The sequence below is a fragment of the Diorhabda carinulata genome, chromosome 5 (genome assembly GCF_026250575.1).
Source record: "Diorhabda carinulata isolate Delta chromosome 5, icDioCari1.1, whole genome shotgun sequence".
NCBI lineage: Eukaryota > Metazoa > Arthropoda > Insecta > Coleoptera > Chrysomelidae > Diorhabda > Diorhabda carinulata.
Window position 1 is genome coordinate 4,818,090 of NC_079464.1, and position 15,103 is coordinate 4,833,192.

Genomic DNA, 15,103 nt, shown 5'->3' on the forward strand with positions numbered 1-15,103 from the left:
TGTTAACTAAATCGTGTATATTCAAAACTTTTTTTCTTAGAAGTAGATTCATTCGACTTTTTCTACGAAATATGAACTATTAGTGCGGTAAATATCTAATTTTACCGTATAGAATGTTTTTTTAAGAAAGAAATTATTGAAATATGATTATATTATATATCTACTTCTTTTACAAATTAAATTATATCAATTTAGATTATTTTCGCTGAAAATAGCCATTAGTTTACCTTCTTTTTCAATACTATTCGTTGTTTTTAATCTAATAAATCATCATTTACGGATTTAATATACAATTTGTTTCCAGTCATAGCCTCAAAACCAGCTTATGCATTTTGATCTGTCAAAGATTAGTTAAGCTCCGTTCTATGGAAGTTAGAGAGAAGGGGAAAATATTTTATTTATACGATAAATAATAGTTTATTAATAGAATATGGTATAAATGTAGATGAATTGAAGTATGTGGATCTGAGAAATAAACATAAAAATTTAACACCCACCCACCAGCCAATGTTTGTTGGTCTTTTTCACAATCGAGGCCATCAGCTCCCGTTGACAGTGAACAGTGACAGATGCGAAATATATTAGGCGTTATTTATTTTATAACTACTGTTGGAACATTCACTTTTACTCCCGCATATTACTGAATATATATACTGAATTTTGGATACGGTGCACTACCATCATTACTCTTATCCCCCAGAACGGGCAATAAAAAAATTATTTTGGGAACACGTGCACCTAAAGTGATTTTATTTCGAATTTTCTCTCATAAGATTTGACATTTTTTTTTTAAATTTCTCTTGACGCTAATGCTGCGCCACCTTTATTCTACGAATTTACACGGATACTTTTTACATACAGATTGTCCTTATTCTCTCTACCCTCCACACTCCGTTTGAAAAAAAATTTATACCATTTATTAGATAAACAAAAATTAATATGAATATTCAATACTTACAACAGGAGACTTGGTAATGAAAAGAAGCTTCTTCGATAAGACCAGATTCTATTTATTTTTTTTTTTTGTATAATATATTTCTATGAACAAATATATAAAAGTATGTTATCAGAATTGACTATAACTCAGGTCCCATCACAGAGACCTACATATCTGTTCTAATATACAGGGTTATTAATTAATAAGATAAATATTAATATCTTTACCTCAGATGTATCAAGTACTTTGAATTTTTGTAATTATACATTTCGAAAGATTCAATTATGATTCATTTAAATGAAAAAAAAGTGTTTGAATGACTTTTTGTTTTATTTACTCTTTTCTCCTTTCAAATTGTTAAGGTATTTGCAACAACACAGTAGAAGTAGTTGTGATGACGATTCTTTGAAGGTCAAAGGAAGTTTTGATTTTAATATGGGCATATTTGTTCGGTAGTTGACGTGGATTTGGTGTTTAGAAACAAGCTCGGTGAAGATGAGTTTGGAGAAACCTCTAGGTCCTGTTCGGTAGTGAGGCTTTGCTACCCTGGACTTGGTATTTGGAAGCAAGCACGGAGAAGAAGTCATTGGAGAGGTCGTCAGGTCTAACAAGTGCCATATTCCTCTTCATTATGAGATGTTGCTACCGTGGACTTGGTATTTAAAAGCAAGCCAGGTTAACATGTCATTGGAGGGGGCCCCAGGTCAAACAACTACGAAGATCCTGTTCAGTAGTGCGATGTTGATATCGTGGACTTGGTATTTGGAAGCAAGCACGGAGAAGAAGTCATTGGAGAGGTCGTCAGGTCTAACAACCGCCATATTCCTCTTCATTATGAGATGTTGCTACCGTGGACTTGGTATTTGAAAGCAAGCCAGGTTAACATGTCATTGGAGTGGTCAAACAACTGCGATATTCCTGTTCGGTAGTGTGATATACCTACCATAGACATGGGTTTGGAAGTAAGCTCAGTGAAGATGTGATAGGAGAGGTCTCCTGGTTGGACAAATGAAAAATCCTGACAGAGGCTAGAGTAGACATGCTTTGCAATTGGATCAGGTGAAGATACCATTAGATCCGATTGGATAGGCTATGGGTGTTCCAAAAAGGGACGTTGTGATTGTTTGGTACCGGGAAATTTGCTAAAAAAGGGTTCAAGATGGTAATGTAAGAGTTCAATAAGTATTTAGTGCCTTGTCAATGGTAAACAGCCATTCCAGGAGAAAATATGGGGTAGTATAACAAGGATATATAAGTTTTTCCTCTTTTTCCTGCAATTTAGACTTTGTCTATATAAGAAGTCATCGTATATTTAAATTGTAAGGAACAATATTTTCAATAGAGCTACGTACTTTCGACCTAACTAAATTCTTGAATGGTGTGGAGCATTGTCGATTTTATGTATAATCAAATTGATATTTTATTCACAAGAAAATAAAACAAATATTGCTAGTACGTGAATTTTTATTTAAAAAAATCTCATATGAAAATAAATGTAAAAATACGAATTACCACAGAAGAATTTCTTCACGAGAACCTCATTAATCCAACCCAATAGCTTGGCATTATATTCCACATTGATTGTTTTATCATTTTAATAATAAAACTTTATTGGAGAAGTCTCCTTGCTCTTTTTTGGCGTCAATGCACTCCAAGGTGTTCTCTGTCGCTGTTTTTTTTTCTGGGGTGTTTGATGCACAGACACAACGTAGAAACTTGTCCATGTCGCGACTAAACTCACAGACTTCGCGACCTGCCATTGTAATTAAGGCAATAATGAAGTTTACTTCAAAAAATCGTAGGTCATGTCGAATATTAATCTGAGCTAAGCGACAATACTGTGCATCATTTATTCTTATCATCCTGTGGTGTTTACAAGACCTTAAAGTGGGTTTCCCCCCTAGGAATAAGATGCCTTTCTTCTATTTGAAAAGTAACTTGTATCATAATTCACTTTCCCAATTAAATTGTAATTAATGAGAAATTGAATGTAGCAAGTTTCGAAGATCCAAACGTCATTAACCTATAAAATAAATCAAATTTCTATTTCCGAGATAGCATATTGGTTTCAATCTGATCTAAACAGTGTAATCGTTAGTGTTGTTCAGTATACATAACCTCATTTACTTAATTCATCTCAAAAATCGGCAATTTCGAGTTATGACTATTTTCTGATTGTACTGGAAGAGTAGTATGTCTTTGCAAGATCGTTATATTCTTAACTCAATACTTGACCTCTAGAGACCAGTAGTGCGGTTTCTGCATTATAAAATATTCCATCATTGGTTATTTCAAGAGCGTCACAAGCCAGTTGGTCTTGAGTGGCTAAGGAAGAAATGTCAGTGCCTTTTAGTGCAAAAATGGATTATTTCTTCAAAACACAGTATTGGACAAAAGGTAAGTACAATTTCTATTGTAATTTTTGTATAAAAATGTACTAATTGGATTTAGGACAGTATTGTATGGGAAATGAAAAGCTTATTATTCTGTTTTATTTTGACTTATGACGCTATTGCCAATAATGCTTTTTCCCTCATACAAAATGGTTTTTGATCAATTGGTTTTGTGGGATTGTCTTCAATTAGTAATAAACGTTTCTCATTTTCAGTTTGATCATTATGATGACGTCTCGAGGGTAAAAAATGTTAGCGTTAGCTTTAAACATCGATCAAAATGAAAACTTATCAGAAAGTGGAAGTAAGAAAATTTTAAGGTACTTAGACTATAATATGAGATTTCACAACATTCATTTCATGTTCATGAACTTTTGTATGAAGACTTCTTCGACTTGAAATGTTTAGCCACTAATATAGGTCCTCTTCGTTTAGTAAAAAATAATCAAGATCAACCAGTCAAATTCTTAGATTAGAGTAGATTAAAGTAACGAGAGTTTAACAAGATTCGCCAAATTCTGTTTTTTATAAACATTCTTATGCAGAACCTGACTTCATGGAAGCTTTAATCATTAGAAAAAGCAAAGATAATAAACTCAAAAACCCAAAATATCAGACAAAAAAAAAGGAATGACCTGATGCGACTGTTTGAAAAAAAATTCATACCAAATGTTTAAATTATTTCTAAATGTTATATTCAAATAGTTTTATCTATTATAACTTTTGAATGATTATCTTTTGTACGTACATAATATTTTTTTATTCTGTTTAATTTTAGTTTTTTTTGCTACCATAATTATATTCTGTGATAATTTGTATGACCAAATAAAACAATATATCTCTTATTTGTGTTTTAATTAACAGAAATTCTGTTGCCTTTCCCAAATTCATTCTTTTCTTTTAAACAGCATTCCATTGGAAGATGAAATAAAAGTAATTATTTAAAATATAAGGAATAACTGCCTATTCGGAATTATCTTTGCAAGAATGGCTTAGCTCAAGATACTTCAATGTAAAACTTTCAAATTTTAATATTTCACTGACAATACCGACATAGTTTGACATACTCCAAGCATATCATCAAAAAGATGGGGAAATAACGTCATAAATAAAAAGCAGCTTTTTAAAATGTAAAAATTTTGTACAAATTTTTCTTCAAACAGACAACATTATCTGAAAAGAGGTGATGCATAGTAAAAAAATCAATTGGAGTCTGAAAAATTATTTTCAATTCATTTTATTCTACTTTAAATTCACTCTCCTGAAAAATCGTGTTTTTTTGAGATATGACGTTGTTGAAAGGAGTGAGCGATATGTACTAGATAAAATGTAGTTACTGGGTGTTTGATTTAAAATTTCCTAAGCAATTTGACTTATACCTACAGGGTTTGTCCGGAAAGTAATAGGATTGATTTTCTTCCGCCGCGATTGTACTTCAGAGCGTGCGCGCACCGACTGGATTCGGTAGAAGGCATTCCTAGCTAACAAACGAGCACCTGAAGAGTCAGGACAGGCAATTTCGCGCGACGTGTTTCTGTGAGTTGTGCAAGCCGAAAATGCAGCGTCCGTTAGAGCAGAGGTACGCGATTAAATTCTGTGTGAAACTCGGTAAATCTGCGACAGAGACGTTTGATATGATCAAGCAGGCTTACCCAGATGTTGCTTTAGCAAGAAGTGGTGTGTTTCGGTGGCACCAGGCCTTTTTGGGGGCCGGGAAGAGGTCGCCGATGAAGACCGTGCTGGAAGACCTTCGACTTCGACAAACACCGACAATGTGACTCGTGTGCGCAAAGTTTTGAACACAGACCGTCGACTAAGTATTCGTTTTATTTCCCAGATGTTAAATTTACTAAAATCTGTGGTTCATGACATTGTGACGGAGCATTTGAACATGCGCAAGGTGTGCGCGAAGATGGTCCCAAAAGTGCTTACTGACGACCTGACTAAGGCCGGCATTCCAACGCTTCCGCAGCCGCCTTACAGCCCAGATGTGGTCCCCCGGACTTTTTTTTGTTTCCTCGCCTGAAAAGGCCGATGAAAGGCAAGCATTTCGAGACGACAGAGGGATCCAAGCAGCATGCACCGCAGCTCTCAAGGCTATTCCGGAGAATGCCTTCCGTGACGCCTTCAATGCTTGGAAATCGCGCTGTCAGCGCTGCATCGACGCATAAGGAGCCTATTTTGAAAGTTTTTAAAGAATTGTAACGATTGACTCAATAAATTTTTTTAAATCGACTCAGTCCTATTACTTTCCGGACAAACCCTGTATCTTACTTGGTGGAAAATGTATATCCCGATTGTAATTTAAAATTTTTGTTACGTGATGTTAAAAAATACGTAAAATTCCCGAGGTAGTTCAAATTTTAGCTCATAAACATCTCTTCTTTGATAGCTTTCTTTCAAACCTAGTTCTTAATCATCCACACCTCTTAAGGTGAGCAACCGCTTTAATCCAAAAATATAAAACAGCTGCACTTAAAGTGATTCTAAATATCCCACCTCTCCCCATAATACTGGATATCATGGCAGAAAAAAACATCACTTAGAATGTTCGGAGACGGAATCACTAAAGAGAAACCGTCTCTAAATAATGACCAAACCTGCTGCATCTCAAAAAAGGGGGGAAAAGTTCAAACAAGAGAGGAGTTAACGCAAACAGATCATCATCTTGACCGATAGCCAATTTGCGATTGCATAGAAAAACTAAACCAGCTAAACAAGAAAAATGAATTAGCTGATATAAGCTCGATAAAGAGGTGACAGTCCATCCGTTCGCGGGACCTGAATTCTTCTGTAGTACCAGCTGGAGAACAATAGAAAAAGCATTTGAAGAGAAGGTAAAGACAGGCAAAGACCCTTCTGGGAAACTATAACCAGAGAGATCTGCTGAATGTACCAACCTACAATCTACGAATACTAACAGGAATCCTATCGGGGCACTGTCGCCTCAACAAACACCTGAAGACTTAGCAGATAATGCGGCATCCAGATTTTGTTGCACAGATGATGAAACCTCTATCCACATTCTCTCAAAGTGTGAGATACATCCCGGAGCGTATGAAATAGAGGACGAAGATCTCTAGCAGCTACAGCCATCCCACATTCTGAGCTTTCTTAAAGAAGTGGTATTAGCAGACCAGCTTCGAAAACTGGGTCTACCGATATTGCAACAAGAATAGGTCTATTTTGATTCAAAATAAGATAATAACTTCCGCCTCCCGGCAAAAACTATACGAGGGCGCTGTTTTAATAACCAGATCCTGTGGCTGCTAATTTCTCTCCATGTAAGAATCCACATTTTACCTGAACAAATTATGTTAAATCGAATATATTGAGCTCATTAAAATATTTTAATTTATGTGTGTATAGTAGAAACTATGGAAATCTTCCATCACGTGACTTCTGCTATCTATAAAAATCAAATTTAACAACACGAGATCGATGGTCTTCTTTAAAAGACTAACTACAAGATATACGTTATAGTTTATTTAAATTGACAGCAATAATCGTAAAAAGAGACAACGATACAATTGACGTAACGTGAATAACTGACACGTGCTGACAGTGGAATTTGACGTTACCGCATTTTGAGGTTATGTAAGATTTGTTTACTGTGTGAGATTTCTGGCGAATTTTTGTATTAAACGTACATTTATTGTTAAAATCAGTTCTTTTAGGAACTAATTTGAATTTTATATCTAGAATGCCGAAATATGGAAATATTACAATGTTTAATCAATGGAAAGTTCCTGGTACTACTTAGATATTAAGGGCTTTGAGTTTTAGCTAGAACTTTTCAAAATTTCGTCTGTGTTGATTCGATGTATATATACGTATTTAAATTGTATTTCTGACGTCTGTTATGGAAACGTTGATTTTCATGCTGCTTAGGAATCTTCTATTAAGACCTAAAGCCTATCCCCCCAGAAAAAAAAAACGTTCCAAAATAAATCAGTTCATAAAGTCAGAAACGCACATGGCGGTACGGGGAGGACACCCCGTGTACAAGTCATTGGGGTGTCAATGTGACAGAAAGGAAAAATCACCCCAAAATCGTGTAGTGTTAAAAAAAATTTAAACAATTTGTGGTGGTCTGTCAAAGTGAAAATTAATTTACATACGGTAAAATCTAACTGTCTCTATTATTTGTATCAGAAGGTACAGCGCGTGTGTATATCTGAGATATAGGAATAGGAATTGAGTGGGTGTATTATGATGGTGGAGAAGTGATCGGCTGGGACAGGAATGCGACGTTTTCGTTTTAAGCGCACAACAAATTAAATAAGTACACGGTACAAAATGGCGTCCACGTTGACATTCGCAGCGTCCGCAACGAATTCGCTAGGCGTGTGCTCCGCTTTGAAGACGCTCGCAATCCCCTAGTATGAAAAGGCCCTAAATTGGAATTTCTGGAAACTTTGGTGGTATTCAAACTGAATACAATATTTCCACCAACACTCACGATTATACTGTCTGATGCGCGTTTCGATAATCAAGTTATCGTCTTCAGAGACTGGATATCGAAACGCGCTTCAGACAGTATAATCGTGAGTGTTGGTGAAAATATTGTATTCAGTGAGAAGACATACAGTTAATAGATTCATTATTATGTCATCCTGCAAAAAATCAGCTTTCCAGTAATACTAATTTTGGATTTTGTAACTTATACACCCAGTATATCGATTTTTTTATTGAATTAGTTTTGCTAAAAAGGTCGATGCTAACCAAACGATTAAAAAAGTTTTTAATTACAAATTCATAAAAGATCAACCCCTTGGAATATTAGGCATATCGATTATTTCTACCGAGTGGCCATAAATTTTGATTTTGTTTCACATGAATATTGTGCTGACGTATTAATCACGTGATTAAAGACTTCCACCGTTTCCACTTTATGTGCATTGAATGAAAAAACCAAATTTATAAATTTCAAGTCCATTTTAGTATACAGAATGAGCCAACAAGAAACGCGTAATATCTTTAATAATTTATATCCTAACCGAAATTCCATAAGAAAATCTATTGTTAGTAAATTAGTATGAAAGTTTAACGAAACTGGTTCAGTAAAAGATTTATCAAAATCGCGGGGGCGGAAAAAAAACTCCATCAACTAAAAACAAGATGTTTGTGTCTTTTTAGAAGACGATCCACACTCGAGAATATCCGGAATAGGTTGGTTCAAGAGTAGCCAGATGACGATTTCGATAGACGTGAATAATTTACAGACCTAATGATGGGAAAATCAAAATCGAAACGATCCAAATTATTCAAGTGATATTATGTTTTGCGATGAGGCTTTTTGTATTATTAGAAACGTAAATCGGCATAACTGTAGATACTGGTCACGTAACAATCCTCGTTGGATGCGTAAATCCCACACCCAATATCCCGAAAAACTGAATGTATGGACTGGAATAATAGGCGACAAAATAATTGGTCATTATTGGAAAATAGTATTACATCTGAGTTGGCTCGGATATTTACAAATCCAATTAAGTATTTTAAACTACAGTTAAAAAAAAAACTTCATTATTAGAAATTTTTAGACAATAACAATATTTGGTTAGGTTAGGTGCCCCACTTTTTATCGAATAGTCCCCGTGATCACCTGATATGAATCCTTTAGATTAGATTAGACTATTTTCTGCGGGGTCACTCTAAAAACATCGTTTATAAAACAAAAACTGCCAATATTAAGGAAGTAAAAGATAATCACATAGATAAGAGTCAAGGATGTTGCAAAATGTATTGCAAAGTTTGAAAAATCGCTTGGCTTGTTGTATTGAAGTAAATGGACAAAATTTTGAGCATCTGCTGTAATCGCCTTCACTATATGTTTTCTAAAATTCGTAATTTTTCTACTCCTAACACGACACAAACATTCAAAGATTTGTCTTCAGTTATTGCTAGTTTTCCGCGACAAGATTTGGATAAATATTTTCCGGCACCGGTTTAGTTAAACTTTTTACTAACTTTGACACTTAACCTTGTTACGAGATTTATATTAGCACATAAATTAGTGAAGAATATTCAAATTATTCAATCTTGGCCATCTAAATGTACAATATTTATTGTCACTTTGGTGGAGATATTGTAAATGTAGCTAACTAACTCCGAAATTATGGCAAGGATTTCGAAAAGCGGAAAATCTACAGGGTGATCTATTTGAAATAACAAAATTCATTATTTTTCTGGAAAAAGGAAAGATCTGACAACAATTCAAAATTATAAAAATCGTACAAGCCGTTTCCGAGATAATTGAGGCGTTCCATACATAAAACTCACTCTATATGACGTTTAAAATTAAAGATCCACTGTGTGAAATTAATTTCGAATATCAGTAATTCAGCTTTATATATTGGAAGCGTCACTTTTTTTTTTTTTTTTTTTGGAAAATTACTAATTTAAAACGGATGAAAAATAAAAAATTACAGACCTTATCATCTCCTGAACTATTTCACAATAATCACTTTCCTTCACACAACATTAGATCGTTATTGTTAATTGACCAAATATCACTTAATGCTTCGTTAGTGAATATTTTCACTGAATATTATTTCACCCCCAGAACACACCAATCAAAAACACGTTTTATTGTAAGAACTATCTATTTCACAACACAGTGTATAGAGTACATTTTTTACATCGGGTAAACATGGGCATGTACCATTGTGAAAAAAAAAAAAATCGAAACACGTAACTGAACACAATCGTCACAAATGGTATTTTTTTTTTTGTTTAGTTAACAATATACAATAAAATAATACAAACTACACATCACTACTTTTAAACACAATCTCGAAATGTATACAGTTCTTTCACATTGAAGCTATGCAGTCATCAAAAGAAAAAAATAATCAGAAACTTATGAGAAAGAACTGCACTAACTTTAAGTTTCCTTTGTCACTGCATAAATAACGTTTTAGTATATAACACGTTTTGTTTATTTACCGTTGATCACCAATTTCCTGAAATAAACCCTTTGTTAATTATACTTTTTACATGCCTGCACTAATTAGAGACTCTCTTTCCCTGAAAACCGCTGAATTATAATGTGAATAGATAAGTTCCCCTATACCTATTATCGTTTAAATCCAAAAAGTATAGTAAAAATATCTAAATTACTAGTACCGAAGCAAATAATATAATTCTAGATAAACGAATATAGGATCGTTCCATATCAAATCGTAAACGGGATACAAACCTAAACCTCTCAAAATTTAACGAAATTTAGTATGAAAGTTGTAATCACAACCCGTTACAGCAGTCATGTCAAAGATACGGCCCGCGATCGCAATGGGTCACAGAAAGAAGAATCATGTTTCTGTACAGCTTTCAGACTTCATTCGATTTCTCTGTAGATGTTCACGGAGTCCACGGAGTCATTTCAAGGACAGCGCGTGCCTAGATAAGCGAGAAAGACAGTTTCGCCATTTTGGCCTCGTTGCTGAATCATCTGAAAATTTTGCCAAAGGATTTGGGTGTAAAACGGCTGGTGCGAAAATTGAAGTCACACTATATCCCACAACGTGTAACATTTGGTGAATAGGCGCTGGCAAAGTTGGAGGGAGATCCAACCAAAAAATTGTGTTCAGCGACGAAGCTCGTTTCTGGTTGAATGGATACGTCAACAAGAAAAATTGCCGCACCTTGAGTGAAGACCAGCCAGAAGCATTGCAAGAGCTACCAAAGCATCCCATAAAGTCACTGTTTGGTGTGGATTTTGGGCCCAAAATATAAGAATTGGACATGCCTGACACGTGGTTTCAAGAAGACGGTAGGTACCACATGCCACTCGGCACGCCAAATTGAGAGCCGACAGGAATAAACCAGCAACGATTGACGCACTGGAAACCAATATTGAAGCAATAATGCGTGAAATACTGGCAGATATGTTGGAGAGAATGTGCCAAAATTGGACCTTGTGCATGGGCTATCTAAAGCGAATCCGCGGCCAACATATGCATGAAATCATCTTCAAACATTAAATTATTCTGATCGTTCTATCGATTACAATGAATATTTCATCAATTTTTTCAATTTTTTTTTTTCAATATCAAATCCTATACCTCTTAAAAAATAACTGATTAAAAGGGCAACGTTCATACCAAACTTCATCAAATTCTGAGGGGATCAAGAATTTTTTTTATTTCAATATGTTGATTTCATACGAAATGATCCTATAACCTATTGGTGGTTTTCAGAAAAGCTGTATATAAATTATAATTAAAAAATTTTTGTACTATACTCATTTACATAGTACATATAAATAAATAAACATATTTTATAATAAAATAACGACGATAATTCAATAAGTATGCTTATAGATTAAAAATTATATTCAAAAATGATTTTTTTTATAGAAATAAACATACAAAAATAAATTTCAATTAAAGCATCACTGTACTTCAGAATTTCGTAGATTGAAAGAAAAATCCACAAATTTCTCCAGATTTATAACCTTTGGATTAATTTTCAAGAGGTAACCTGAGAATTAATTGATACAAAACCTGATATTTTGATAAATCTTTTAAACAGAATATTAAACAGATTTACATACAAAAAAATATTAGGGAATGCTATAATATCAAATAGTTTCCACAAAAACCAAAATTGTAAATGATAATTTCAATTAAAGCATCAGTGTACTTCAGAAATTGAGAGAAAAATCCACAAAGTTTTCCAGATTTGTAACCTTTAAATTATATTTCAATTTAAGATTCAATTCATATAAAACCTAACAATCTAAAGTAACAAGATGAAGAAAATAATTTTTTAACACTTAATTGCAACCAATTTAAAGGTTAACGTAACATTTAAAATCTAATAAAGTAAAATATCATTTATTGATAACTGAAATAATATTTATCTATATTTTTTATTACTTTCATTACCTACAACTTCTAAAATAATTATTTGATTTACGAGTATAGAATAACAGACTAATTTTGACTAATAAGACATTTTTAATTGAAAATTATTTTGTTGTCTTGGTTATAGAGATGTTACATTTGAATTTTTGAATTATATTTTACTCGTCAATAACAAAGAAACAAAATAAAAAATTAATTTTCCCAATATTATTTAAATTGAATAAATATCTTTGCTTATTATTTTTGAACTTACACATCCATATCAATTAGAGAAAATAAGAAACTTTTCTGGAAACCAAAACAAAATTTTCTAAATATAATGACTATACTTTTTCACATGAGTCTTAATGTATATCAATAAAATTAAAAGGTATAAGCAAAAAAGGAAGAAAAAAAAAATAATAAAAATTAAGCTGTACCACCACGTACCACAACTATAATAAGATGATCTTCCTTTATAGCTTCATCGGATAGGTTTGGACAACTACGTTTTAATAACTCAGTTGAAAAGGGACAGGGAGGGAAGGAATACAGGACTCCAGTAGCCTCGGTTTCTTTGTTTAAAAGTGAAATTACTCCGGCGGCTTCTTTTTGTTTCAAATAAGAAACCAAATTCCTTAAAGGTCTCGTTTGGACTGTAGCATCATCATTAGTAACAGAAGCAGTGGAACCGGCTAGTCCTAGAAATATTGCGTGAGAACTAGCACTGGATATTCTTTTCTGGACATCTTCTAGCTTTGGTTGATCGAGTCTCAGTCTTTGTGTTATTCTCAATTGATGTTTACCCTCTTCATCTTTCATTAAACCTTCAACTATATCCGTATCTCCGTCCATTAAATGGAACTTGGCTGGGAAAAGAGAATTTTTCAATATTAATGCACCTTGCCATATTGTAGTGCATTTCCTCGCTACCTCTGGTAAAGTACGGCTTGATGCTAGTAAACCAGCTCTACGTGAACCACTATCTGAATCCGAATCAGGCGACCGCCTCGGTGATCTAGATCTAGATCGAGGAAATCCTCTAGAAGTCGATCTTTGCCTATCAAATTCAGGATCACGTGTTCTACCCCATTCGTCCTCTCTTCCTTCAGGATATCTGTAAGGATCCCTACTACCTCCTCTCTTTTCTGGAAAAGGCCTAGCACGATAAGGATCCCTATCATAATCAAAATCATATTCGACTTCTCTGGCTCTATAGTCTTCAGCAGAAGCATAGGGTGGTTTTGGTCTGTATGTTATGCCAGGAGTTACATCAGCAAAATCAGTTCTGAGTCTTCTTTCAGGTCCACCTAGGGGAAATCCTCTCATTTCCTTAACAGCTGCTGTTGCAGCATCTATACTATCATACAAAATAAGTGCCTGATTATCACCTTTTACATAATCAATTTTTTTTATTGCACCAAATCTATCAAATTCCCGTTCCAATTGAGGTACTGATGTCCATGGACCTAAACCACCTACCCATATTTTTGTGGTAGGTGTAGCTTTACCGTATCCAATTTTACATTGAAATTTACCTATATACTGACCAGATAATTCGACTTTAGCTCTATGAGCCATGTCCAAAGTATTAAATCTGACAAAAGCAAAAGCATTACCTGTACCTGGAGGCGGTCTTTTTATATCAATATCCTCAACAACCCCATACCTACTGAAGATTCGTCTGAGCTCTTCTTCAGTTATGTTCACCTCTAAATTACCGGCAAAAAGTGTACGCGTAGCCAAAGGATCTTCTTCAGGTTGTATATGATGTAAATAATTAGGAAATTTATCCTTTTTATTTTCCTTTTGTTCAAAAGGAGGGCGTGGCATGTGCTGCCTAGGTGGACCGTACCCATGCATAGGAGCCATGTGGGGAGGACCGTGGTGTATGGGAGGTCTAGCAAGGTAATCGTGATGGGGAGCAGGCATTGCTTCACGTCTATATTCGCGATGTATTGGGACACCCGGCGGTGGCCCATAACCTCTATCATAACGATCGATAGGGCGCATACGTTCAGGTGATCTAGAATAATAATGTCTATCATATTCCGGGGTAATAGAACGTGGTCTACCGCGATATATATCAGCCGAACGAGGTACTTCATACACAGCCTCAACCAAAGCAATTTTATCGTATATTATTATACGAGGTTTTCCATGTTTTGCATCCCTAGCATCTTCAGCATTCCGGAAACAAACATACGCAACACGTTCATCCATATCGTGAGTTACTCTTATACTTAGATCTCCGTATTTTTTATATTCTTTATAAAGAGTATCCTTTATAACCTCATCGCTCGCCTTAGCATGCAAAGCACTAACACATAAGACTTTATATGGGTAAGAACGTTCTGGTGGGCGCATATAATCATCGCGATGTGGCGAAACGTATCGTGCTCGAGGGCTAGGGCTACGTCCACGGCTTCCACGCCGTCGAATTCTATCTGGGGTGATTCTTTCGTCAGAACTATCATCATACCTGCCCATACTTGAACGAGAACGTTTGCTACGAGGCGGAGTGTCCCTATCACTACTTCTTTTCATGTTATGAATTCTAACTGTTATTTTGTCTCTTCCAGAGGCGATCATACGCACTGCACACACCAATTAACTGACAACACAGTCGATGACACGGCACTCCTTCCCTAAAAACACAAGCAAAACACTGTTTTCAACATATTTTCACAAAATAACTATTATAATAATATAAACATCAGGCAAAATGACATACTTTAAACTACACAGCACTGTGTAAAAGATTAATTTAACTTCCTGTAAAGGAGAAAATTGTTTGCAACTATAGACTTCAACGCCAATTCAAAACAAAATGGCGTATTCCATATTGCCACCTCCGTTACCGGTCAAACAAATTACAAAAAGAGGGCGTGCCACACAATCCACTAAACACCAGAACCTAT

General features: G+C 34.7%; 1 protein-coding gene across 2 annotated transcripts; it reads right to left on the reverse strand.

The window, feature by feature from the left end:
- Window positions 1-2,383: 2,383 nt before the first annotated feature.
- LOC130894467 (RNA-binding protein spenito) lies at window positions 2,384-15,070 on the reverse strand. Of its 2 annotated transcripts, XM_057801330.1 has the most exons (3): window positions 14,917-15,070; window positions 12,633-14,830; window positions 2,384-10,298 (listed from the first exon to the last, which is right to left on the reverse strand). In XM_057801330.1, the coding sequence occupies exons 2-3, from the start codon at window positions 14,772-14,774 to the stop codon at window positions 10,278-10,280; spliced, it is 2,163 nt and encodes a 720-aa protein (XP_057657313.1). In that variant the 5' UTR covers window positions 14,775-14,830; window positions 14,917-15,070; the 3' UTR covers window positions 2,384-10,277. The 2 variants fall into 2 exon arrangements, with proteins under 2 accessions (XP_057657313.1, XP_057657312.1); XM_057801329.1 differs by having other exon boundaries at window positions 2,384-14,830.
- Between the last annotated feature and the right edge of the window lie 33 nt (window positions 15,071-15,103).